Genomic DNA, 27,279 nt, shown 5'->3' on the forward strand with positions numbered 1-27,279 from the left:
CACACCAGCCCTCCATCGTCCAACTCTCGGAAGTACAGAGAGCTTCCGGGAGGCCGCAATGTCTCTTTTGGCAACCACCAGCGTGTTGTGAAAAACAGCTTCTCGTTCCGAGACCCGTCCAACCCATCAGTGATGCCCAGGATAGTGTGCTTTGGGTCATGAGGAACACGCCCACACCACGTGAAGGAAGTCAGCGAGGTCGTGGCCACATCTAGTACAAGCAGAGGTTGGACTTAGCCCAGCTCGTTGAAGGCGCATCGGGGTGAGATATGCAGCATGTAGATAATATAGTTGCACCAAGCATAATCTAGCGGATGCAGTGACCGTCCTAGGAGCCATAAGGGCGTCGCACCAATCCTCCTCATCCAAGGTGCCCGCCCAACCCTCTCACTGAGCCCGCAATCGGTCCAGGGAAGTGGGGTTATTGTTGATCAGTGAGCGGTAAATGTGGGAGATGCCAACCTTCCCCAGGTTCCCATACATAGTCTGGGCCTCAGGCTGGCTGTAGTCAGGAAGTCGTGTACCTGTTGCAAGGTTTGTGTGGCGAGCGTGGTGCAGGTGCAAGTACCTATAGAATTGTGACTGATGCAAGGAATGTCTGTGTTGAAGGTCTTCAAAGGACCGCATGTGATCCCCCACCCACACATCACCCAGCTGTGAAATGCCTATAAGGTCCCCAGCCCTAAAACCCTTCTTTAAGCCGGGTCCCCTGCCATAGGGGTGTGCAATGGGACTGTGTGTGTGTCCATTTGGTGTGCCGCAATGCAGCCCTCCAGGCCAGCAACACAGAGCGCGTCACCTCCGGTAGGTTTGAAGGAATATGGGCCCGTACAACATAGCCTGAATCCCGGCGAGGCCCAACTCCCGACCTCGAGCCTATTGGCCGGGTCTGGCCGGGTCTGACTATCCCCGTTGAGCCAATCATATATGGAGAGAAGCGTGTGGCCAGATAATACAAGTAGAGGTGGGTCATTCCCATGCCCCCATCAAATGAGGGGATCCTACATACGTTGAGTGCCAGTCAGGCCCTACCTTTCCCCCACAAAAACCTGTTGGTCAGACTGTTGAGTTCACAAAACCAAGCCCTGGGAAAGCCCACTGGGGTGTTTTGGAGAACGTAGAGGAAGCCGGAAAGGGCCATAATTTTGAATAGGGCGACCCTCCCCATAGGGTTCAGGGGCAATGATTGCCACTTCTGAAGGCCCGCCTTGACCCATTTCATCAGGGGAGCAACATTGAGTGTCCAGATGAGCAGATATTTGAAGGATTGACGGCAAAGAGGAATATTGGATTGCCAATTGATACATTCACGGGACAGGTTGAGGGGAACCAGAACCGCCTTGTCAGGATTCAGCTGGAGGCCGGAGGCCAGTTCAAACAAATGCAGAACGTGGAGACAGTGGGGGCCTGACCGGGTGGGATCTGCCCGGTAGATGAGGATGTCATCTTTTTAGAGCTCAATTTTGTCTGGTTCAGTGCTGGGCCACTCCCAACCCAGCACACGCTCGCACGACCGCACCATGGCCGACAAGGGCTCCATTACCAAGGCGAAGAGCAGAAGGGACAGGGGGCAACCCTGTCTTGTTCTCCTGCAAACCGAAAAGGGCTCTGACAGAACCCTGTTTACCAGGACACGAGCCAGAGGGAAAGCATTGAGAACCTTAAGCATGGCACGAAAGCGGGGACCTAGTCCCATCTTTTCAAGGACATCCTCCAAAAACCCCAAATCCATTGAATCGAATGCCTTCTCAAAATCCACCAGGAGAATCGCCAGATACGGAGTGAGGAGATGCTGGTGTGCCAAGGCTGTTTGCAATCTATGGAGGCAGTGCCTCGTGAGGGCATGAAGCCGCACTGGTCGGGATGGACCAGCGTGGTCAAGTGAGGGTTTGAGTCATTGGGCAAGTATTGCGGTGAACAATTTGACCTCAGTATTAATGAGGGAGATAGGGCGTTTGTCATTACATCGCAGCAAGGGTGGCTGGGACTTAGGAAGAACCACAATGGTGGCAATGTCTGTCTCCTGTGGGAAGGAGCCCTTTTCAACGGCCTCCCGAAAGAGCTCCGCCAGATGGTGGTGAGAATATCCCGATACTGCATGTACTACTCTTAAGGAAGGCCATCTGGGCTCTGTGTCTTGCCTCAGGAAACAAGGGCAATCGCTCCCTCTATCTCCTCGCGTTTGATGGGACGATCAAGATCCTCTTGACTAACGGAGACCAAGCTGGGGGGAAGGCCACCCCCAACCTCCAGCATGTCTGTGAGAGAAAGGGATGGAGATCTGGCCTCATATAGTTGACAGTAATAGGAGGCGAAGGCACGGGCCATTTCCTCAGGGGAACGCCACATTGAGCCATCCTTCGTCACGATTTCGGGAATTATATGGTTCGCCCTAGGGTATGTGGCAAGGCAATGAAGGTGCGAGCCATTCTTGTCGCCCTAGCCATACACCCTGGCCACGGATGAACACCAAAGGAGTTTGGCCGCATCCAGCAACAACTGCTTGATTTTTGACCGGAGCGGGCAAGAAGTCTGGTGTCAGGGGCCTCTGTGGATTGGGCAGAAGGACGCTTAAGGCGCAGAACCTGTGCTTCCTGAGTGGTGATTTGCTCTACTTGGTCTTGCTGCTGGAGCTTAAGTTGGCCCTTGGCAACCCCCCTAATCGTGGCCTTGCCCGCCTCCCACAGAATGCCCGGGTAGGAGAGAGATCCATCGTTAGAGAGGAAATATTGTCTAAGTTCCCGTCCCACCACCTTTCGAAACTCCTTGTCTAGGAGGAACCAGGCATTGAGTCTTCATGTTTGCCGCATAGAGGCGGGGGCCATGTGAACAATTACCGGGGAGGGGTCCGAGATACCGTGGGGAAGGATAGCGACATCCTGAATCGGGAGGCAATTTGTTGATGGAACAAAAATGGCATAAATGCGAGCCGGCGTGTGATGTGTCGCCGACGTGTGAGTAAACTGTTTAGAGCATGGGTGCCACGTGGCCATGCATCGCACAGACCCAATGACTCGGTCCAGGTCCTCAACTGCTTTGCCTGCGTGATTCTAATAGGAGAAGGGGGGCTGATCATGTCAAGGTCAAGTGAGGAGACCGCATTGAAATCGCTCCAAGGAAAGTGGTACCCAGAGGTAGAGATGCCAAGAGGTCTACGGATTTAGCTAGTGTGGCCGTTGACATTGAGGCAGGATAATAGACCGCCACAAGGTTGATGGGGCTACCGTTTAGTTTGCCACTGAGGGCCACAAATGCGCCCTGGGCATCAAAGGCTGTCGGCCAGTTACAAAGGGAAGGGAGTGTTTCACCAGCATCGCCACCCCTTGGGATCCCCGAGTGAATCCCGAATGCCAAATTCTATTGTAGCGGTAGCGCGCTAGAAAAGGGCAATGGTTACCCATCAGATGTGTCTCGTGTAACAGCAATTTGTCTGCCCCAAGGAGTTGTGCATGGCGCAGGACAGCCATACTCTTAAAATGGCCCAGCAGGCCGTTAACCTTCCAAGACATAATGCACAGAGAAGTGTTTAGTACAGGTGTGTCAGGCATGGTGACATGGTGGGATGACGTGAAAATAGAGTCCTGTAGGGGGACCCTGTATTAAGAATGGGTGCCAGAGGGTATGGTACAGTGTCCAGAAGGAAGTCTGCGTTTCTCGCCGGGTGCAAATCTTGGTGCCCTGTGAGTGCTGGTGTGGCAAAACTAAGGAATAACAAAAACAAACTAAACAGAAAAACACAGGACAATGGTCCCCACACCCACCCTACATTTCAGGAACGGAAGCATCTGTTGCCATAGCAATAAACAATTGAAACAGGACCAAACTAAAACGCTTGGGATAGTGAAAGCGTGGAGGACCCCTCCTCATGACAGGATGTCCATAAACAAGTCCATTGGGAAAAAGAAAATAATGGGAGTCTGAACACCATCTCCGGCTGCGGAGCCAGTCCTGGCAGGCAGGGACGGGATCAGGCAGGGTCTCTCAGAAGCATCGGGCTACGCGAGAGGTCCGTATCTGGAAGATCAATAAGAGAAGGCCGGGGTGAAGCACCTTTACATTCCAAGTGGCCAGAAGAGCCAGAGTGCCTCCCGGCTAAAGACTCCCCAGAGAGTAATATTGGTTGTCGGGAGCGGCCAGGTGGGGAGTCCGACTGGGCCCATCTCGGCCCGCGGCACCTGCGGGGACGGTTGCATTGTAGCTGGGGGGCAAATGGCTTGAGAAGGATGGGTCCACCACTTGCCCCCCTCAGAGGTGAAGTCTGACCACCAGTACACTGGGGACGCTCCTCTGTTGCTCAGACCCAAGCCTCGGTAGGAGAGTCAAAAAACAAGGTTTTGTTAGCGAACACCACACTCAGGCGTGCTGGAAAGAGGAGCCAATATTAGATGTTGAGCGTCCTCAGTTTTTACTTAACCTCGCTAATGGACTGGTGTTGACCCTGGACCTCACGGGTATAATCCAGTAAGATCATGGTTTCATTGATTGCCTTGGACCTGGGCGCTTCATTTTTAAGCTCTGAGGTGCCCAGGGCAGAGTGTCAATCAGTGGCATCTAGTCACAGAGTGGGGTGGGGTAAGCAGTTTCACTGACCCCATCCTACTCTGACGAGGTTGAGACTGCTGCCTTCCAATCAGCCAATGAGGCAAGGCAGCATTCCCAACCCTTCTGGCACCTCTGAGGCTTCCCTCTTGTAGAGAGATGCAGTTAAGGTAAGTTGTATGCGTTTTTTATGTTTCATGCAAGTATGTATAAATATATGTGTATCTAGCTAGCGCTATGTAAAATTCTCAAATAAATAAATTAATACATGTGTTAGTGTTGTGAATGGGCGTGTGTGTGTGCATGTGTGAATGCACAGGTGTAAGTGAGGTATATGTGTGCATATGTGACCACCACCCCCCTCCCAGGTAAAAATACCGCTTGCCACTGCTTTTAAAACAGAGATCCTTTTGTTATATGAAGCTAATATGTCACAATCCTTCGAATATAGACAGTGAGGTTTGACCCAAAATCAAGGAACTCCATGCAAACTGAAAGATTACTTTAGAACCTTGTTTATATCCTCAATCTTTGGATAATACAGACTTATTAGCACACTCAACAACTGCATAGCATATTAATCCCTACTGTATGTTTCTGCAGACCAAGTGCTCTTAATATATAATGCCTACTAGTGTGTATGATATGACTCCTACACGTTGTAGCCTCATTGTGCTCTTGCATATTAGTGCTTTAATTTACAATTGGCATTTATATAACCATCACTTTATGCGCTCTCCTAGGAGGCCATGTATTGGATGTACATTTAGTCTGAACACCTTAATGATCCAGTGGCAGGGGCTGTGAGAAAGCAATACTGCCTTCCGCCACGGGACTCTCAATTGTTCCCATCATAAATGTCTACTTGCAGTCTGAACTCACCCAAACCTGAAGGCGACTCATTTCACAATTTGAACTATTAAAGTATGTTTTGTGAAAATGAAACTAGATAAAGGAAATACTCCTAGGGAACACTGTATGAAGTAAGCACATGAAATGTAAACATGGACTGCTTTGCTGGCATGGATTGTTTTAGGTTGTTTACAGTCAATGCTGAGACTTTAAAGTTAAGAGCATGAATAATTAAAGCCCTGGCTGGGTGATAAGAATAAAGGAGCCTCATGGGAGGGACCAGGCCCATGGTGGTATGTGAGTGGGACAGTGCTAATGATGAAGGGGAACGGAGTGGGATGGAACATGAACAGTATGACTGAATCAGTAGAGTTAAGGGAGTGTCCGTGTTGAGGGCGTCGCCAAATGTTCTGGGAAAATAGCTCATTTTCCTTTCTGCTCCAACAGCCTTGCGTTCATCTGTACCCCCAAACAAACCCATTTGCTGCTTACCTAGACTATGAGCTCTAGCCGAGTGCTTGCTGCAACACAATGGAAACAACAATGTCCTCTATACTTTTTAGTGCCAGAGTAAGTGGTCACGGTTAAGGACTTTGGAACAGAGGGTAGGGAATCGGTTGGAGTAGGTGACTGTCTCTTTTCTGGCCTCTCCTTACATTTTATCTGGAAAAGTGTGGAAGTCTCATCTTACTGCAGCAATCCTCAGTTTTCACACTTTGCTTCACATTTACGTATACTTGTTTTGCACGTAAACTGCGTTTCAGATTTGTCTGCTGCAATGTTTATTTTTCCTGTTGCCCCATACTGTTATTGTAAAGGAGGTTTTTGTTGTTATTGTAAAGGAGGTTTTTGTTGTTGTCTATCTACAGACAAGTACATAAAATGTAAGCTGTGCCAAACAAGTTGTGTTTCAATTACTTTAATACAAGGGGATGTTTCTTAATATGTGGATCATTGTGTGCTGTTAATTCTGCATTACCTCTTCAGCATTCCCATTGCTGGAATTTCATTGACATTCCCATTCATAGAGCTAAGGTGGGTTATAATCTTCTTGTTTAGAGTTAATTCAAGAATGCCAGATTTGGGTTTGGTTCTGTGGTGACAGAACTACAAGATGAAAAGTCAAAGTGGGGACTGGTGTTGAAAATGAGTAGCTATTAACACAGGTGCCTAGTTAACCTCCTCCCACTATCTGTATAGTGAATATAATTTAGATTCATCCTTAAAATGTTTTCTGAAGACTACTTTTGCAAATTTGAGAGTTTTGACTTTGGGCTGACACTCGTTTGCATTGGGCTAAATGTGAGCTTATACTTGGGCATCTTTGGGCTTGGGATCGTCTCAAAATCTGGCAACACTGGCAGGCAGGCAGCAACAGGAGGCGAGAACACCTCCTGGAGGGAATGGTGGAAGACGGCTTCCCCTGTTGCTTATATGTGGACAAGCTAGTCTAAATCTTGGCAGTATAAACACTGCCTCCACTGGCTCTGTAATCTGAAAATGAATGACAGCGTTAACTGAGAGACAGGGTTGCCCTCATTTGCATACCTACATGTTAATGATGCTTAACAGCAGAAATCATGCCCCACAAATAATTTCTGCCAGAAATTTCTTGCCCTGGTGGACCATCCTACTCAATTATGCCCACAAATATTGAATGGGTTGAATGTTCCTGCCATAAGGCACAGTCTATGGGCCATATGTATCATCAACCAGATTTGCGATTCTGAAATAGCGATTTTTTAGAAATCGCTATCTCAGAATCGCAAACTGGGATGTATGTACAAATTCGCAATTTTTTAGCGAATTCTTAGAATTCCTTATTTGCGATTAGCTAATTGCGAATTGCAATTAAGGAATATTTTCCCATTCATTTCTAAGGGACAGGAGGCCCATAGGAATGAATGGGAAGTTAGTCTCAATTTGCGATTCGCAATTTGAGAATCGCAAATTGAGAATAATTTCAAAAGACACCCTGTTGCACCCCTGAAATAAGCATGGGTGCACATGTGGCGCACATACATGCCCTAAGGGCATGTATGTGCGTCACATGGCACTTTGAAAGATGAAAAAATTTGAATTTTTCAAGGAATTCGCAAATTACCACCAACTTGAAGCTGGTGGTAATTTGCGATTCCTTAACGACAATTTGCATTTTTTTTTTGGCTTCATACATTGCATTTAAGGAATCGCAAAATGTTCAATTCCTTAAATGCAATTGCAAAATTAGGAATCGCAAATTTTGTGATTCCTTGTTTTGCACCAGCTTATCCTTAATACATTCCATTTAGCAAATTTGCATTTGCAAACGCAGAAATTCTGCGAATTTCGGCGTTTGCGAATGCGAATTTGCTTGATAAATATGGCCCTATATATATATAATATTGACATACTGACCACTGTGTCTGCGCGCTTACAAACTGGGTGAACTTATCTCTCATTTTAATGCCTGGATATGTTAAAGAATGCTTACTTAAGCCCTTTGCTGGGTGTTTGCAGTTTATTCCAGAATCTGCACGTTTCAATGTTTCCAATGGAAATACACAAGCTGCTGTGAAGACCTTAACATGGATCGCAAAGGTGAATCGCTCTGTCATGCCAGAAGGTGCACTGGAAGAACCAGCTATGGTAAGAACCGCTTCTGTGTCTTTAGCAAAAATCCTGAACAATCGCAGGTTGAGGAGAAACTACAGTCTTGTTATTGTGGTTAGATCTGTTTACCATCATTTTTAGAGAGATTTTTGATTTTTTCTGTAATACTTAAAGACTTTAAATAGATTTATAATATTGGTTTATACTTATAAAAGAGACCTCATGAACACTTTAAAACTGAAGTCCAGTTTATTGCAGAAACACTTACATTTCCAACAAACTGATATCTTGTACAGTATGTACATGTCCGCATCGTGGTATATCATTTAGAAGTCATGCAGCTTACAATTGCCACTTTTTTTTGCATGAATAGTTAATAGTTAGAAAAGTTATGAAGATGTCTTCTGTTGTCAATGTTTTATATTACAGAATTTGATGAACCAATGGTTACGTTAATTTACTGCAGGAATATAAACAGAGATTTCAGGACATTAAGTGGTAATCAGTGCACATGGATATTAATTCATCATCTCATAACATATAAACATTCTGAGATTTCAAAAATCCATAGAAGGTATGCAGATATGTTTAGTGACTCTGAAAGCCTTCTCCTTTGTGCAATACTGACTTAGCAATGACCTTGTCCCTTGAGAAACATGCTCCCTCAGTCATTACAGGTATTCTGATGGGATTAAGTAAGTGTACTGGTCAACCAGTCACTAGTTCCAAAAATCTTGAGGGCATATTAATATCATGGGAAAACAGTACTTGCTTTGCCATGATTTGAACCTTTGACTATTTAGGTTTAATCTCAGTGGGACTTTGTGATAGCACTAACATGCACAGGAAGCACTGATTGCAGAGTAGTTATCTATTTGTGTGTTGCTTGTAATCATCATTATTCACATATTGTTGTGGTGGATCTTGGCATGTGGAACCGCTTATGTGTGCAACGTTATTGCCTTTGAGAGGGGAGTGAAAGTATACTGGGATGAATTGGTGACACTATGCAAGAAAAACGTTTGTGAGGACATGCGAGATGATATTGGCTTTGGCCAACAGGACTAAGAATGCTGATAGGTGTCATAAGTTGATTAGCTGGAAGAGGAAAGGTTAAGCTGGGTGAAGTGAATGAAGGCAAGAGGGCCTCAATTTTAGAAGAGCTCAGAATAAAGGAGCATGAGATCGAGTGATGCATGAGTGTGATTTGTGCGTATATATGTATAGCTTGGAAAAACAGACTAAAATCTGGATGTTTTGGGTGTATAGGATGGTATAGAAGTGAAAAGATGAAATGATCGCTCTTTGAATGATGGTACAGGGGGAGGAAAAATAGATGGCTGAGAACCAAGTCCTGACCACTGGTCATGGATAATAATGTGTTTGAGGAGAACAGATGGAAAGTGAAGAAGCCTAGGCTGTGTTGATAGGTGGTGAGGCTGTGCCATCTAAGGAATTGTCAGTTCACCCAGAACAGGTCTCACTTACATGCTGTACTCTAAATAGAAGAACTGCTAATGATCTCAAAGATATTGGGAGGGTGTCAAAGCTAGAGGGCAGTGGAGGGATTACAGGGAAGATGTGGCCTGGTCTCTACATCTCAGTCACATCAGCATGCACATTACAGAGGTCTGCAGCACCAAGAACTAGACATTTAGATAGAAATGAAGACGAAGAAAAATATAATTTGTATCCTCTAACTGAAAGTATAAGATGAATTACTGCACTCACGTTCTGTGGGTATGTCTAATATAGAAGCAGCTTCTGAAGTGGCCATAAATAGAGCCAGACCTTAAAATGTCCCCCACTTGAGACTCCATTATCAGATGCTGGTCAAATTAAACTCAAGATTTGGTACTTGGATAGCTGGATAGGGGGAGGGTCTTTGGGGAACATCTGAAGGCTTGAGGGAAGGTGTCAATCATGTAACAGAGTAAACTGATCTAACTGAAGTTTTCATTGGTGTTTTCACCAACATGGAGGATAAATAACCAACTGGTGTGTGCTGTGGACATGCTTATGGAATGAAAGTTCAAAGAATGTAACTGTTTTCCACCTTATGAATATTTCACAATTGTTAGCACCGTAAACAACATGCTACCAAAAGGTAAACCATTGCAGCGTTTACAATGACCATGGAAAGTAAATAAAGCAAAATTATTCAGTAACTATTACTTCAGGCTATTCAGAGTCATCCTTTCTTCTCCGAAGAACATCTAGCAAACACACTGGGTTACTTAGAGTTCAGCGGATGGAGATTAGAAATCCACTAAATTCGGCGGATGTCCCGTATGTACAATTTATAATTAATATATTGAAATATTTATTAAATCAGGAGGACCGAAACTGGATATATTTGGCATATATTTAGCATCATCCAAACTCTAAATATCTCCCGTAGTCTGTGCCAAATGAGATTTAAATTAGATCTTTGGAACTATGAATCTGTTTCTGAGTTGTCGCTTCCACGTCCTTATAATCCCAGGACTCGGACACTTCCACTGGCGTCCAGTTCAGTCAAAAACACCTTTCAATGTTTGACTATGGGCCCAAGCTGTCCACACAAGGACACTATCTTATTTCAGTACTGATTTTTCATAACACAAAAACTGTTAACAGATGGAACCCAATGGCAGGTTACAGCTCAGATTAGTCAAGAGGTCATACATTACAAACGTTTGCATGGACATTTGTCAGCACATTGGTCCTACAGAAGAACGTGTTATTCCATTACCTTCATAATAATAACCAGGTCATCCTACTAGTTAAGGTCAATTTTTCTAATCTGGCTAAGGGTCCTTTCCTTTGCTAGTATCCTCTAACACAAACTAGTTCCAGTTTAATAAGCATACTTCATATGAGGCACATCTTAACCTAAAATCTTTATTGCCAGATTCTTGATTATTCTAAATTCCAACGAATGTAGTAATCTCTGAGCGACCAGCCAAACACACCAAATCTGGAATACTGGCTTAAACACTTAGGGCATCATTACGATGCCGGTCGGACTCCTGTCCGACCGGCACCGTAATGGAAGAGGGACCACTCAACAAGGAGTCTTCGGTCTCCCTTCCCTTATAACAATGCGACCGCCTTCAGGGCGATCGCAAAGTGTATATTGTCTATTGTGACTTGTGCTGCGGGCTGCAGCAAAAGCCGCACTAGAAAATGTACACTTTAAGAATATCCCATGTACCATGCGATGCCTGCCACATGGTTCAGGGATGTTTCGGAGAGCACCAAAGTTCCTCTCCAGGGCCCATATTGGAGGGGCAGGGGGGAAGAAGGGCAGCTAGGGGCCCCCAAAGTCACTTTCCACCTGCCTTTTCTTGGCGGTCGAACCATCATGAAAGGGCAGGCAGAAAGGGACATTGTAATCCCTGTAGCAGTGCCTGGGAAGATACCATCACTATTACAGGGATAACTTACCCTCTGACAGTCCGACGGGCCCCTTAAACCCATCGGAAAGCATCGGACTGTCCCTCCGCCTGCTGCTTCCGAAGGCACGCATTGTAATGCGTCGGTCAGACGATTCGGATGCGGTCCTACTGCCATCAGAATGACCCGCTTTATCTTTAAGTCAGTTTTCCAGCTTTAGTTTCGATGGCTTGTTCAAGTAAATATATTTCTAGCTTCCTTTTTGCCAATAATGACCCAGCACCATTAACATAAGTTGATTGTTAACTCTATTTGACAAAAGGGACTAAACTCTTTTAGCATCTCTTAGACTCTAAAGTGATTAATTGTTCAGCAATAACATCAAATTTCCACAGTTTCTTCTCAGTATTACTTTACTACTGGGCGTACATCTTGGAACCTGCTCGAACCCTTTTACACATAGGGCATGCTGAGAGACGGTCTAAATATATCTTACTATGATGACTGTATCCTATGTAGAAACATGAAATTGCCTTATTTAAATCAGATATTACTGGAAATCTTCTTAATGTGACTTCAGGCTGGAACACACTCCCTTTCCATTCGTGTCTCAGAGCAATAAGCACTCCATTTCCCTTTCAATATCTGCCGGGGGTGTTGTTGATCTGTTTGTAATGCACTATATAGTAGTGAAATAAGTGTAATAGAATGTTCTGCCTTTTATTTCTTCTCTGCTACCTCTTGGAAACCAGCCTAGATCTTGTAAGCAATGTTATTCAATTTTTGAAAGTCAGGAGTATCCCAGGAAATGACCTGTCTGGACAACGACCTGCGTCCATTTCTATGCAGCCCCTACTCTGTCTATTGACAATCATGAATTCACTCATTTTTAGGCTTGACATTAGCCAAGACCTTTTGCTTTTACTAAAAGTATAGCTATAATACACTTATAGGGGCTTTTAGCCAGCCCTCTTCTTCTATTAGCCTGTTACCATGTCATTCACGTTTCCATTCGCCCACCACAGCATACATCATGGGGCAATGTGTCAGCCCTCTTCAGCCTCTGGCTAACTTCCCAATGAGTGACGGCATTCTTCCATTTCATGTCTGCACATAAAATAGCTCCATTCAGAGCTAGGCACTATACAAGTAATGTGCGATTTTTAAGGCAAAAAATATTTTGATTTTAAACAGTGCTTTGTGTTTTTTTTAGATTGACGAGGGCCCAGCAGGTTCCCCAACATTAAAGGTTTGCACAAAACATGACAAAACAAAAAATCAAGCATTTGGCAGATAACGCCAGAACAATAGGCTTAGGCATTGCTTCTTTGAAGATACTGGAGAAGGGTCTCTCCTGGTTCTTAAAGACTTTCTTTACTACCCAGTTCCAGATTTGCCCCATGAGGTGGAATAAGTAGGGGCATTTCTTCAAGAGGTTCGCGCAGTACAGAGAGAGATGGTCAAGTGCCACTTGAGAACATATCTCCTCCAACAGACCTTTTTCGGGTGACGCCCTACAAACCATCCTACCACGGGCTGCAGCTGTTCCGCCAAATAATACATTTCAAGATCAAGATTAGGCGCAATCCACCTTCTTCATTATGGTATCTTCCATATGTTCATCTTCCCTCAGATGCACTTTCCAAATCATATCTGTTTGTTCATTTGCTGGTCTAACTCCTTGACCATTTGTTTCAGCAAAAGGAACACTCCCAAACACAGGGAGGGATAACATGATCTAAAATATGACTGAATTGCTCAGTCCTCCCCCCCCCCCCTCCCATAATCCCACCCATGTTGTATTGACCAGGTCTGGAGCTGCATCTGAAATTCGAATGTTTAAATACCTAACTCTATCCATTTTGCACTAAGGTGGACAGTAATTATGTTCTTGAGCTCCCTAGACCGCTCAAGAGCAACACAAATACATCCCAATTAGTATGTAGCCCAGATACTCAGCCAGATTCTTTGAACTCCTCCAATAGCACGATCATCAAACACGTAAATAAGTGTGTTGTTAACATACACAAAATCATCAACCATGGTGCTCGCACAAGGGCCAAACCGAGGAACCAAAACCAGCCCTGGCAAAAATGCTCAAACCACCCACAACTCCTGTCGTCTCCTCGCTCAGTCTCTCGCTTTCATTCCATCCGTTCTCTTTCTCTCCTTAGCTCCTCTCTCTCTTCTCGCTTTATATCTACCTTCCCTCTATTTCTCTTCTTCTCTTTCTCTCTCTTGAAACCTCCTCATGCCTGTTGCGATTAACCTCGAGGAACTGGGGAAAGTGACAAAGGCAACAGGACTTTCAAATCAGCCTCTAATGGCTCCAGCGCAGTGGCGGCTCCTCCACATTGGCGGAGGAGCCTTGCCCTACTGCCTGGCTTAGAGCCAGTAAATGAAAAAATAAACAATGTCATTGTTTTATTTTTCATTTTACGGTCTGAGCCAGCTTGCGTAGGGAGGAGAGATGCACTGGGAGGAGGAGCTCGATGTTCACTCTACCCCCTAAGTGCGCATATGTGTTTTGGCAGGCCGTCTCAGGCTGACCAAAATACACGTGCACTTAGGTTTTCACCAGCCCAGTTGCATTGAGCAGCTGGGCTGGAAAACCCCCACAGACTCCCTGGTCCCAGCAGGGCATCTTTCCTGCCTGCTCAGACCAATACACGGGCTGCTCTCACGTGAGAGCAGCGCAGGGATTGCAGGGAGGGCGTGCCCTGCCAGGAAGGACTGTGCTGAGTGCGACGTGGGAGGCAGCTCCAGGTAAGTTTTTAGTATAATTTTCTTTTTATTATAACCTCCAGTGCACGCTTGCGTTCCCCCACGCTCCCTTCACCTGCCCACCACCCCTTTATAGTGGCGGCCGCGACTGCGCCAGCCCACTGGGGAAATGCACAGTAGACTAAAAAGCCTGTCCCGCCCTGGCTCGCACCTGTCCTTAGTCTACTAGAGTTTTTCAGTTTAATAGATGAAGACTCCATGGATGCTGCAAGGATGAGGTGAGAGGAGGACGCCATTACAGAAGCCTGTCAAAGCCTCTGCCATCTATCTAGCAGCAAAACATTGTGGCAAATCACAAATGCACTCAAAGCCTCAGGTATCTTCCCTTTCCTCTTTCACTCTCTCACAGATCGCGCCCCTCTAAAGTGCCAGTGTTACAGTGTCCATTGAAGCACAGCTTGCAATCGCAGCTCAGTGCCAGTCATAAGGACATAGACAACAACATCTGCTACACATGGACAAAGTGGAATCAGTAGCATGTAATAATATAAAATGCAGCACAAAAGGATATATTTCATGGGAGCTTAACAATAACTGCAATATGAATTAGTAAAAACCTTAAAATAAAAATAAAGACTAATAAAACATATTGTGTATATGCAAGATTCCAAAATGACAAAGAAATATACAGGTAAATTTGTCAGAGGCAGAAAAGTCATAAAAATAAAGCTTTAGTCAAACCTCCACGACCCTTAGGGTTCGAAGGCACAGAAGAGCCCGATGAGGGATCTGATCTAGAGTTTAGGGGGTGGGTGGGCACGCTGTCACAAACATGATGAATATCCTGTCCGCCTTACTACAAGTGCATCATAATGCACCTGTAGTAAGGCGGACACGCTTTCGGTCTAATTTGTGACAGAGACTTCATCTGCCAAACTTGAATCAGGCTGCGAGTAATGGAGATGACTTCATTCTGAGGGAGTACCACCTGCCTGGGATCAAAAACCTATTAAACATGGTGAGATCCTACACTATGCCTTGAACGGCAGACATCTCAGGCCATGCCAGCGGAGCCACAGCTGCTATATGCACTAAAAGTTTATACCAAAGGTTACCGTTACAGATCTAGGGGCATATTTATGTAGGAGGTGCGTCACCCTTGCACCACTCAACTGGGCGCAATAGCGACGCAACTCTTAAGTGTGATGTATCAAGCCACGCAAGGCCACGATGCATGGATTGATAACTCTATGTTGATACAGCGCAAATCACTGCATTGCATTACTCTGCTCCAGGGAGGAATTCCCACACATACACCCATGGATTTTGGCGCATTCCCAGATTTGCTGTTACTGGTAAACCTGGGAATGCATCCAAATGCTGCACCTCCCCCAGTGAGGTATAATGAAGAGTAATATCTTTATTCCTCCTCGTTACTTTCTCTGTGTGCTGCATTCTGAAGCAGCCATAGAAAGAGGAATATGCCTCAGGGGACTGTTTGGGTGTAGGAAGGTGCCCCTTCCTGCACAAAATCAATCCTGTTTACAACAGCGGCACCCGTTCACCAGGGTGCAAGGGTGCCTGCATTGGCTCTGGGTAGCACATTGTGAGCTAACATTGGGAAATGACAGGAATGTGCTGTATATTGTTAAGCACAGTGCATTCCTGCCCTTTCCCTATCACGCAGCACAGTGCAGCAAGGTGACTTGCTACGCTGCATGATTATTTGGTAAATATGCCCCAAACTAAGGGCACTATTATGATGGCGGGCGGAAAAAGACTGTCCGCCATCGTAACAGTATGTGGGGTCACCGGCCAGGGGTGCGGCGGTCCCGCTGTGCCGATTAAGATGCGCCCGCCACAGTGGCGGGCGCATCACACAAATCTTACATTGCGGCAGGCAGTGCTGTAAGCAGCACCCGCCGCAATGTAAAATAGCATGTTGTGCATTTGCATACACAACGTGACAGGCAAAGGCACCGCTGCCATGGAAAGGCTGATCTCCGCCAACATCCTAATATGGATAGCGGTGTCTGCAAGACACTGCCACCATATTCAAAATGTTTTCCGTCCCTGTTGACCAGTCGACCGACGGAAAAGCGGCGGGCGGACCCCCTAGCCATCCTAGGGGGTCTTTCTGGTGTGGATGGCAGGCGGTTCGCCCTGCCGGGCTGGCAGTGGCTACCCCTGGCCCGGCAGGGGCGAACAGCCCGCCATCCTAATGGGCCCCTTAGTGTTTCAAAACCATTCATCTGCAAGGCTTTCTGGTAAGTTACAAACACACTCAAACCCCATATGGCATGCCCTGTCATTTTCCCCCACACACCACAGGAAACAACACAAGTCAAGAGACTTATATGGAGTAAATGGATTTCCGCTTGCCATAATGGCCATTAAGTTCACACACCATGCCATAAAGAAGTGGCTGTAAGACAACTCACAAATGCACTACACCCCCATATGGCATACTCTGTCAGTTTTTTGTCACAACACAGGAAGTCACACCAGCCAAGAATGACAACTTCCATGAAGTGAATGGATTTTTGCTTGCTGTAATAACCGTTGACTTCGTAACTTTGCAATCAAGAAGCCTCGTAGACTCTATACTAAATTCACTACAACCACATAGGCTACACTAGCATCAATTTTAAGCATAACCATGCACTCCAAATGTTTTGCTCGGTCATGGCATGATGTCTCAAGGACAATAGTTTGGTCATTACCGGTTGTAAGGACACATTCAGCAACTGGGCCCAATTAAGTGAATCACAACCCCATGCACCCTCCCACAACACCTTGCATGTAAATAAGCAGCCGTTATTTTCACCAGGCATTTCCCAGGTGGACTGGAGCCTTTGGGATCTGGTTTTTAGTACAGAGGGCCACTGACTGCACCTTTCTCACTTTCTCCACACATTTCTGCCTCTGTTATTTTCCGACATTGAGAGATCTTCTCAATCTCTCTGGTTCTCTATGACCTAAAAACATGCTGTGATCAAACCGCTCCTGAAAAACATCAGTGAACCTGGCATCCTTGGAAAATTATCAACCAATATCTCTTCTTTCTCTCCCTGCTAGGTTCATGAGCTATATATTAATCTTCAACTGTCGGATTATCTTGAGGAGAATAATCTTCCTCACTTCTCTGTCAGGTTTTCGCCCACATCACAGCACGGAGGTGGCTTTACTAGCAGTGTCAGAAGATCTTAGGGAGTCCCTTGATCAGGGCGATTCTGCGGTTATCATCTTCCTTCTTTTGAGTGCCGCTTTTAATACTGTGTCTCATAACATTCTCTTAGTCAGACTACTTCACTGTGGGATTAATAGTAAGGTCTGGGAATAGTTTGCCTCCTTCTTAAAAGAATCATGTTTCCAAGTCTATGAAAAGCCCCTATGTTGTACCACTCTTCCAATGGCCTGCGAGGTTCCACTGGGAACCTCTTTAAGGCCAACTCTTTTCAATTTCCAAGTTTGCCCTGTAGTCGATATGGTGAATTCTTTCAGTTTCATTACGCGGTTCTATGCTAAAGACGCACAGCTGGTCCTTTCACTATTGCTGGACCAGGGTAGTAATTCTGAACAGCTAAGGAACTGTCTCTAATCCATGGCATACAGGATGGACGACAGTTGCCTCAAGTTGAAATGGGGGGCGACGGAGGTGATGGTGGTGGGTAATAATTCGCAGGTTTGGACTTCAGCCTGATGGAAGGCTGTAGCTTTTCTAAATTCAATTGAGACCACCCATCATCCATCCTATATTCTGTCTGATGCACTTGCACTGTTTCCCTAAATTAATCTGAGGATACAAACTTAATATTTAGCTTCCAATTTCGAATTCCTAACACATTGACGAATGTTTTAACATTTTCAAAGTTACATTTTGCTTCTTTATTTAAATACACTGTATGAATCTGTTAATATTATTTACATTTCTAAACAGTTGAGGGCCCCCTGAATAGGTGTCGTGGACCCCCAGCGGTCCATGGGCCGCAGGTTTGGCAGTGCAGCCTTTCAGATGATTGCTGTTCCTTCTCTGGGTTTGCAGGTTCTGTCCAGCCTTGAATTCTTGTAGCCTGGGCGGACGGCTATCTCAGTGGTCGGAGCTGAGGTGAGTTCAAGCGAGGTCTCAGACAGGTAGTGTAGGTTTGGAAAGAGGTTGTGTAGGAGATCACAAATGTTGATGCTATGTTTGGTAAGCAAATGTTTATGAGGGCCCAGGCCAGTGTTGGTTGGGTGTTGTGTGTGTCTGTGTTGCAGGTGTGCAGGTGTGGCAAGGAGGGAGAGGAAGAGAATGGTGCTGGGAGCAAAGGAGAAGCGGCGGTGACTCAGGGGAGCCCATCTTCAGAAGTGACCGGGGTGGCCAGGAAGCAGCGTGGGGAGAAGCGAAAAGGTTTCATGGCCTGGAGGGCTGCAGTGAGGTAGAGTCTGTGCAGGGATTGTGAAGGACCAGGATTCCTGGTGCTGGGTGTGGGCTAGGCAGAGAAGGGTTTGCCTATTGCACTCCTGCTGTGCGGCCGTGCTGCGGCTGCCATTAAGAAGGCCTGGAAGATGGGACGAAATCTTTGGGTCAGTGGGTGGTGGGGTGGGTCAAGTGTGTCCGATGGGAGAAAGTGGAGTTGGCACTGGGAAGAAGCAAGTGAGAGTGTGGCCGGCACTAAAGCTGAAAAAAGCTATGTAGACGAAAAATAGCAGAAACAGCGAAATGGAGCAAGAGGGTAAAAAGCAGAAAAAGGGGCAGAGTGAAAACGCGAAAACAAAGGCAGCAGGTGAGAAAGAGTTAAAAGCGGCAAAAGAGGCAAAAGGAATGCAAATGTAGGGAGTAAGAGAGTGAGTGAAGAGCAGAGAGAGTAAGGGAAAAAAAGGAGCCGAACACAGGCAGAAGTGTTTGCAAAAAGAGAGACTGAAGTGACAGTGAGAGATTGAGGGAGGAGGGGAGAGAGTGAGAAAAAGTACATAAAGCCAAGCGCTGAAAGGCAAAAGGAGGAGAGAGGCAAAAAGGTGGTACATTACATTCGAGAATAGCGCATAGATATAATAGAAATACTGCATTTCAAGTTGAGTTGAGTTGCACATTGAGTTGGCTGTAACTCATGAATCTGTAATCGCGTAATGACAAAACGTAATAGGCAGAGAATTATGACTCGATACCTGATGAACTTTGAGCTTTTGATATCTTTTGTTGTAAAGGATCAAGAGATTTATGTACACATATACTACAACCATTTCTAAAGAGAATTTGAATTAAGAAAAGTAGTTCTATTTTTACAGGCTTGTGTTGTATAACATTAAACAAATGTAGATATTGAAGTTCATGGGAGAGATTAATATGTTTGTATAAAATAAAGAAAGGGAAAGAAGCATTTAATGCTTTGATTATTTAACAATTGTAGTGGTTGCTCCCCACAAGTGATATTTAGGGAATTAGGTCTGAATTTACTAAAATTTTGTGTCACGGTTGGATCACTTTTGTGGCACAGGCCCATCGCAAAATAATTTTTGGGCATTTACTAAGCCATGCTAAGCCACTTTGCGTGGCTCTAAGTGGGTAAGTAATGCATGGCAGTGCATAGCAGTACCTTGCTGTATTGTGTATCAGGTAGGCGATACATGAACAGGGCATGGCATTCAATGCATCCACCCATGTATTTTGACACAAGCCCAGATTTACAAAGACTTCTGAACCTGGATTTGCTCCAAAATGGTGCACCTTCCTGGCACAGGCGTAAGGCAGAGAAATATCTTTATTTCTCCCCGGTACTTCCTCTTTCCAACACACGGAAAGAAGAAGATGCCTCTAAAGCTTGGTTTTGTGAAGAAAGGTGTTCCTTCCTGCATAAACACAATCCTTACTTTAACACAGGCATCCTTGCACTATGGTGCAAGAGTGGTTATGTTGGTGCTAGGCAGCACACAGTTCTCCAATGCAGGGTGAGAGCAGAAATGCTCCATATATTTGTGAATATAGCACATTTCTGCTCTCTTCCTATCACACAACACGGTCCAGCAAATTCCTTTTCTGTGTCATGTTGCATAAAAAATGGTAGATGCACCCCTTAATTTAGAGACCAGGTGAGTGTAACGACCGGGTTCTCAGACCAGATGGGATCAGCTCCTTGGAGCACCTCCAACCCAGCCGGAACGTAACCACCTCCCTCCTCAGGACCCATCTATCCAGGCACCTGGGTACCTACCTGAGGATGGGGAACTCGCAATATACAAGCTCATATCATCAGAAGCACCACTAAATCTATAGGGATTACTAAGAATACACACTGACTACTAAGGACGTCTATGCCCTACACCACACTCATACCTCATAGTCTCGCGACCACATGAGTCCAGACTAATCTACCCTGGGGCAGTTCTGATTATTTACCATTACACACTGATCACCATCAGTGCTCACTCGACACGCAATCCGGCGTATCTACACACTAGGCTGCAGCCCTAGTGCTCTCTCTTTATCTGGTCCACAATCCGGCGGACCTACACACTGGTCTCTCCAGTGCTCGCTTACTTACAACCCGATCCACAATCCGGTGGATCTACACATCAGGCTTCCGCCTGATGCTCTCATTAATGCCACTTACCAATGACGACCACTTTCCTATGAATACCTTCAGCTCTCTCGCTATGTTGGGAAGTCTCTCTCACTATTCACGAAGGGTTCGCTACTACAATAATATTATGGGATGGCCGAATCACTTAGTGTCAATAATTCCCTAGCTCAAGGGCTCCTCTCTCTCCCTAATTATTCAGTGGCTACTTACCGGATCAGGGGCAGCATCTGTTCTGGCTGTAACACCTGACTAGAAGGAAAGGTTACCTGTGCTTTAAGAACAATAGACACACACTGTGAGCAAGAGTAAAAACGCTCTCTATCATAAGAACAACACATGCACACTAGTTCACTAAGAACTGGGGTATCTTTATTACAATAACAATAGAATACACATACACAGATCTGCGGGGTCTCTATAACTAACAGGAACCCCACTGAAAGAAAAGGATTAGACATACAATAGCCTAGGGAATAAAGACAAGATTAAGGTGTAAGTGTAAAGCAAGCTAATTTAGACTACCTCACCTATTAGAGGGAATATCTCTCTCTCTGGTAGGATCAGGGCTCTCTGTCTCTCCCTCCGACACCACAGCTCCACGCCTCTGGCTCAACTGCTTCAGCTGACAGCCTCAACTCCTCCATCTGCTTTAATGCTCTCTTCAGCTTCAGCCATCATCTGCCTTCTTTCTCCATTCCAGAAAACCAATAGAACTGCACTGCACTCTGCAGCTCCAGCAGACATCCTACTCTCCACTCTTCAAGAACCAAACTGACCACTCCTCCTCTTCTGCACTTCGCTGATATGGAATCCTCTCCCCTCATGGAAATTTCCAACAGAGGGCTGCCTCCCACCGAATTCCTGTGCTAGCTCCAGAGCTCTCTGCGCAACCGCAGTGGCCATCTGCATGTTACGTCTGGGCCCAAGAGACAAACACATTCTTCCGATAAGAACCAGTCCTGGCTGGTTTTCCCCTAGCACACAACAGGCTTAACTATAAACATTACCTTTCCCCTTCAAGCATCTCATCTCTGCAGGGATAGAAAGCAAAATGGAGTCTCTCTAGTTCTGGGCCTTGTAGGCCTGAGAAGGATGATATAACCCTTAGCTCTGTCAGAGTACCTACACAAACCATACCAATGTGTAATATAAAGTCAGGACCACAGGATCCACCCTCTACTATAGGCAAAATAATGAAAGAACACATAACTATGCTAAAGCCAATAGGCAATAGATGGATTAGAGTGAAGAATAAGGGATCTGTCATCATATAAAGCAGCTATCCTCTTCTAGGTCTGGAAAAAAGGGCTTAAAAGGGCCAACACAAGGTAAGAATACAGATCCTAGATGTGAGCAAGCTTAAAGTCTTTATCACTCCGAAATAGAGCCAAAAAACCTGTTAAGACATTGAGTTACTGGCACCGTGGGTCGAAGCAGCAAAGGGCTCTAAATATCCTTTAACACTTCCAATTCTGTAATATTCATTAAATGGTGGTTATTGTTAGGGTAAAGAAATTATGAACATTTTTATCTGTGTTTTTAACTTAAATCAAACAAGCACTATTTTACATCAGACCATTGGAATGTTAAGGGCTCCAATGAAGACCAAAAGGATCACAATGACTGGTATAAGCCCTTTTGCTCAAGCATTCTAATGTTGGTATTTCTGTTTCTCCCTTTTTAATTTAGAACATTTTACTCTGAAGGGCTGGACTATTCTAAAAGCCTTTGACTATGCTGGTTGTTAAAGGTCCTCAACCTCGTTAAAGGCCCTCCCAGCTATCACTCCAGTTAAGGGCCTTGCACAACTGCTATGTCCTGTGCAGCGAATTATAAGACATACTGACGTCTATGGGGTTTAAAATATAGTTAACTAAATTAAATCTGTAAGGAGAATTTTTCAATAGATGCTTCTTAGAACAATTAGGACAGTATTTTATGATTTGAGAGGGAATAATGGGGCCCGATTCACAGAACTAATTTAAGACAAAATCCTAAACTTACTACTTTTGGTATTCACAGAAGTTAGGATTTTGTCTTAAGTTTGTCTTAAGACAGACTTAAGTTAGGATTTTGTCTTAAGTCTGTCTTAAGACAAAATCCGAACTTCTGTGAATACCAAAAGTAGCAAGTTTAGGATTTTGTCTTAAGTTAGTTCTGTGAATCGGGCCCAATATCATTGAGATACGATGCAGGATCCCTAACTGTGATTTCTCCTGTCGCTACCGAACATATAAATAATGAGGTGAAAAGTACACCAACATATCGCACAATTATGTTTCTTTTCTCAAAAGTGCAACTGTTTCTCCCAAGGATTGTTGAATGGGAGATCATGTAATATTGATATGTGAAATACTGTAATTATAAGCCTTTATTGCATTTACTTTAGGAGGAAAGAGGAAAATTTATGGATGTCTTGCACAGAAAATACCTAAGGACAACATTACAGTTATGGATTATATGGTATGTTTAGTCAATATCTCTTTTAATATTTTCTTTGTAGATTATGTAGAATATGAAACTGAAATGCCCAATTTATGATGAAGATGTGAATTGCAAGGGACACATGTTGTTCAATGGAAACCAATAAAAATGTCCTTGGTTAAGATTGTGTAAGAATTGTTCTAAAAGTGCAATGAATGTAGAGATGGAATAATGTGATATGGTTCCCCTCAGATGTGAAATAGAGGTGTAACAAGAAGAGGTACAGTGTCTCCTCTCCCATCTGTGAGGGAGAGGTAGAATCAGAAGGGATACGGTACTTCCGAGTATGTAAGATTGAATGGAAAATGAAACCATGCTTTTTGTCTGTAAAGGTGATAAGGAACTGAAATTAGTAGAATGCTTCTCAGCTGATAAAATCATTCAATGCTTTGAGGTAGAGGCAACGTGGATAGAAAGTCAATTTCTCACATCTGGGAGTGTATGGAGAATAGGAATCATGCAGTATTTCTGAGCGGGCTATTAGAGCCCTTGGCTGAGCTGGTGGCGAGGGTGTGAGTTATTGTCAATTGTTTAATATGTAAAAGGATGTGATATTGTGAAAAAGTACAAATGCAACCTCACACTTTAACACTTTAAGGCACCAATTCACAAAGGCATTTTGGAGTGCATAAAGTAATACTCTTGTAGTACTCTTGTACAAATTCATACATGCCTTTGTGACTGGCCACAAAACACCTAAAATGGGACTATTCAGGGAATATTAAGAATATTCATATACAGTCAAAAGGAATGAGCCCTCGTTGCACTTTTACTAATGAGGAGTTTGACATTTTGGTGCTGATTCATAAGGGCCTGTAGGAATGGGAAACAGCCTTTACATTACATGCGTTACAACGCATGTGATTACAACGCGATTGTTACAACGACGTGTTGTTACATCGTAGTACATTACAACGCAAGTCGTTACATCGACTTGCTGGAGGAGGCTCGCTAACCTAAGGAATAGTATAATTTACTAATCCAACACCTTCCCTACTGTTGGGCACACTGGAGTTGGATAGTAAATTATACTATTCCTAAATCCAGGGTGCGTCCCCTACAGCAAGTCGATTTAACGACTTGCGTTGTAATGTACTGCGATGTAACAACGTGGTCGTTGTAACGACCTCATTGTAATTGCATGCTTTGTAATCACATGCGATGTAAGGTGCTATAGTCTGTATAATCTGTAGGAATATGTGAAAGAGTGCCCCTGTAGTGCTGCTTCCTGTATTCATAAATGCTTTTGTGAATCCGCTATCTCTGGTCATTAAACCATTCCTTGAAAGGTACAACATAACATGCATATATAAAGATATTTCCCTACGTACTTTGACCACATTAGCCTTAGTTGTTTCAAGTAAAACTGTTTTTCCGAATACGACCTCGTTAATTCACTTTTGCAAGCAAAACAGATATTTATTTTCATATTTCCCCCAGACATGTATCAATGTATATTCACCTTGCCTATATCAAAGTCTTAGAAAGTTTAAACACAAAAAAGGAAACATAAAAATAACCAAAGACATTTATTAAAGACATGATGGGCCAGATGTATCAAGATACCGTTTAGTGAATTCTAAATAGCGATTTTTTGCGAATCGCTATTTAGAATTCGCAAGATGGAATGTATGAACAAAATCGCTATTTTTTAGCGAATTCGCAAATAAAGAATAATTTCCAATGCATTCCTACGGGCCAGGAGGCCCATAGGAATGATAGTGCAAAAATTCTCAAATTGCGAATTCGCAATTTGCTAATCGCAATTTGAGAATTATTTCAAGGGTGCAGGGGTGTCTCAAAGACACCCTGCTGCACCCCTGAAATTTACATGTGTGTGCATGTGGCACACATACATGCCCTATGGGCATGTATGTGTGTCACATGCCACCCTCACAAATGCCAAATAGGGCATTTTTAAAAGAAATCGCAAATTACCACCAACTACAAGTTGGTGGTAATTTGCGATTTCTTAACACAAATTTGCAATTTCAAAATGTTACATACATATCATTTAAGGAATCGCAAAAATTGCGATTCCTTAAATGCTATGGCAAAATAAGGAATCGCAATTTTTTGCGATTTCTTAAATTGCGATTTTTTCATACATACCAATTCATGCTAAAAGGCCATTTACGAGTCGCAAAAGCCTTGATACATTTGGTAAAAATACACAGTCACAGGAGAAGTGTGGCTCACCGGTTAGAGGAGGCAGACCCGGACGCAGAGGTCAGACCTGGGACCAGGGTTCAATCCCCAACGCGGCAGGGTCTTGAGCTCAAAATGTCCACGGACTTGATAATTCTCGCCTCGGTGCCTACTTGAATCATGGGTTCACACTCTGCAACTCTGGGCAATAGCTTGCTTAATCTCCACTACGGCCCACCGCGATGGGATGCCTGGCTTTCACCTTGGGGATGCCCAGTAGGGGTTATCTCACAGGGAAAAGCCAGGACGGGTTCCCAAAGCAAGCGCCTTGAGACCTTACGGTGAAAGGCGCTATATAAGAACGTATGATTTACGATTTATTTACAGTCCTGATATTTTTAAATTGAAGCTATGAATTGAATATATGTTTATGAAGTGTTCGATTTCTAATAGATGAGTTGTCATACTTCTGTGAATACAATGTAATACAGTCAGAGTCATCTAAAGTGAAAATGTGTGTTCCAGACTGTGAAGAGCCTCTGATAAAAGTACAGAGGCTATAATATGTCAAGCTTGTAAAGGGAAACATTTAATCTTCAGTGTGATTTCATTCTATTTTTCATGCCATATTAGCCCCGACTTTCCAACATTTTGCATCAGGTTTGCCTCACAAAAGCGATACAAACCGTCGCAAAGTGTTTATTAGGATTTATTTTCCAGGACGGAACTCATTCACGAAAGTCTTCATGAGGTGATGAGATATCATATTGTCCTATATTGACTACTTGCGTAGCAGGCACCCCAGAATGAGATGGTTCTACACAGGACCGGCACCCATCAGCACATAGGCGGAATTCTATGATTATGTGAAGACACTGCTGAGGCCATCATTATGAGATTTCTGGAGGTTTGTGTGAAGACATAGGGGAGCCAGAATCTCCAATTCCAGACAGTATCTCAGCACCAATTTGCAAAAATCCAAGTTTTTCTCTCTAGAATGGAGAATAATTGCACAGTCCTGATCTTACCAGGTCCTTTTTATGTAAATTTCTCCCCATTTTGAGGAGAAAACTATTGACATTTGTGTTTGCTATGGAAAGATGGAGAGTGACAATGGAAGGGCTTTGAGGGGTGGGGGTGCAGGTATAGGGTAGAGGATTGAGGGTTCCAGAAGGCTACAGCCTATCTGGGGGCTTCTTTCTGCTCCTACTGGGCCAGGATGCACTTGTAAGCATGTGGTGTAATTCCACTTGGGGTTATCGCTGCTGGTGTCACCTGGTGAGACTCCTGTGATTCCATGATTGTTAACAAAACTCCAACATCCAAGGTGAAAGGTAAGTACATATGTGAATATATGTATAAAGGGGGAAATAGTCCTGCCAAATAAAAGGATGTCACCCTGGAAGGCCACCACGCCTTGTATGTCATTCAGAGTTTAAGTCATCAAACCTTGGCATACCGAGGCAGCACTTGCTAGGACTACTGACATTCTACAGAACTGAAGCATTCCCTCAGCATCACAAACATGTAAATTATGTGGCTTCATCATCCAATTCGATCTGGTGATATGCACTCACCAGATCTAGTGTGGAAAACATGTTCATGAAATTAGGTAATGGGTACCCATCCAGATCTAATGATTAAGCCGTTTGGTGCAGGGGTCATTCAACTCCCTCCCCAGTGTGTCTACTTGCTCCAGAGTGATCCCTTTTTTCTATTTTCTACTTGGGCTGCTTGCAAAGATCCTCCAGTGCAGCCTGAGTTTGTTTATTTTTTGGTTTTGACGATCAGCATGCAGGGCGCGCTAATGTCATTACCACAAAAGTGAAAGTAAAACGAGCTAATCCCCTCATTTTACTTCACTGCATCAGTGCTCTGGGGAAGCTCCCGAGTACTGATTGTGATGAGAGAGGTATTGTTGGAAAGGGGAGCATCTCCCCTTCCGCAACGGCTTGTACTGCCCCTACACCCACATATTTTCTGTCTTTCTGCCAACCCTGGG

At 44.4% G+C, this 27,279-nt stretch overlaps 1 protein-coding gene across 4 annotated transcripts in view; it reads left to right on the forward strand.

The window, feature by feature from the left end:
• Positions 1 to 27,279, forward strand: part of SVOPL (SVOP like) — a 671,022-nt gene that overhangs the window by 519,870 nt on the left and 123,873 nt on the right. For all 4 annotated transcript variants that reach the window (XM_086952960.1, XM_086952958.1, XM_086952961.1 and 1 more), the window contains 2 exons: positions 7,891 to 8,019; positions 23,035 to 23,108. In XM_086952960.1, coding sequence (XP_086809086.1) covers positions 7,891 to 8,019; positions 23,035 to 23,108 — 203 coding nt within the window. The remainder of the gene's footprint in view (positions 1 to 7,890; positions 8,020 to 23,034; positions 23,109 to 27,279) is intronic.

The sequence above is a fragment of the Lissotriton vulgaris genome, chromosome 1_2, assembly GCF_964263255.1.
Source record: "Lissotriton vulgaris chromosome 1_2, aLisVul1.2, whole genome shotgun sequence".
Lineage (NCBI taxonomy): Eukaryota > Metazoa > Chordata > Amphibia > Caudata > Salamandridae > Lissotriton > Lissotriton vulgaris.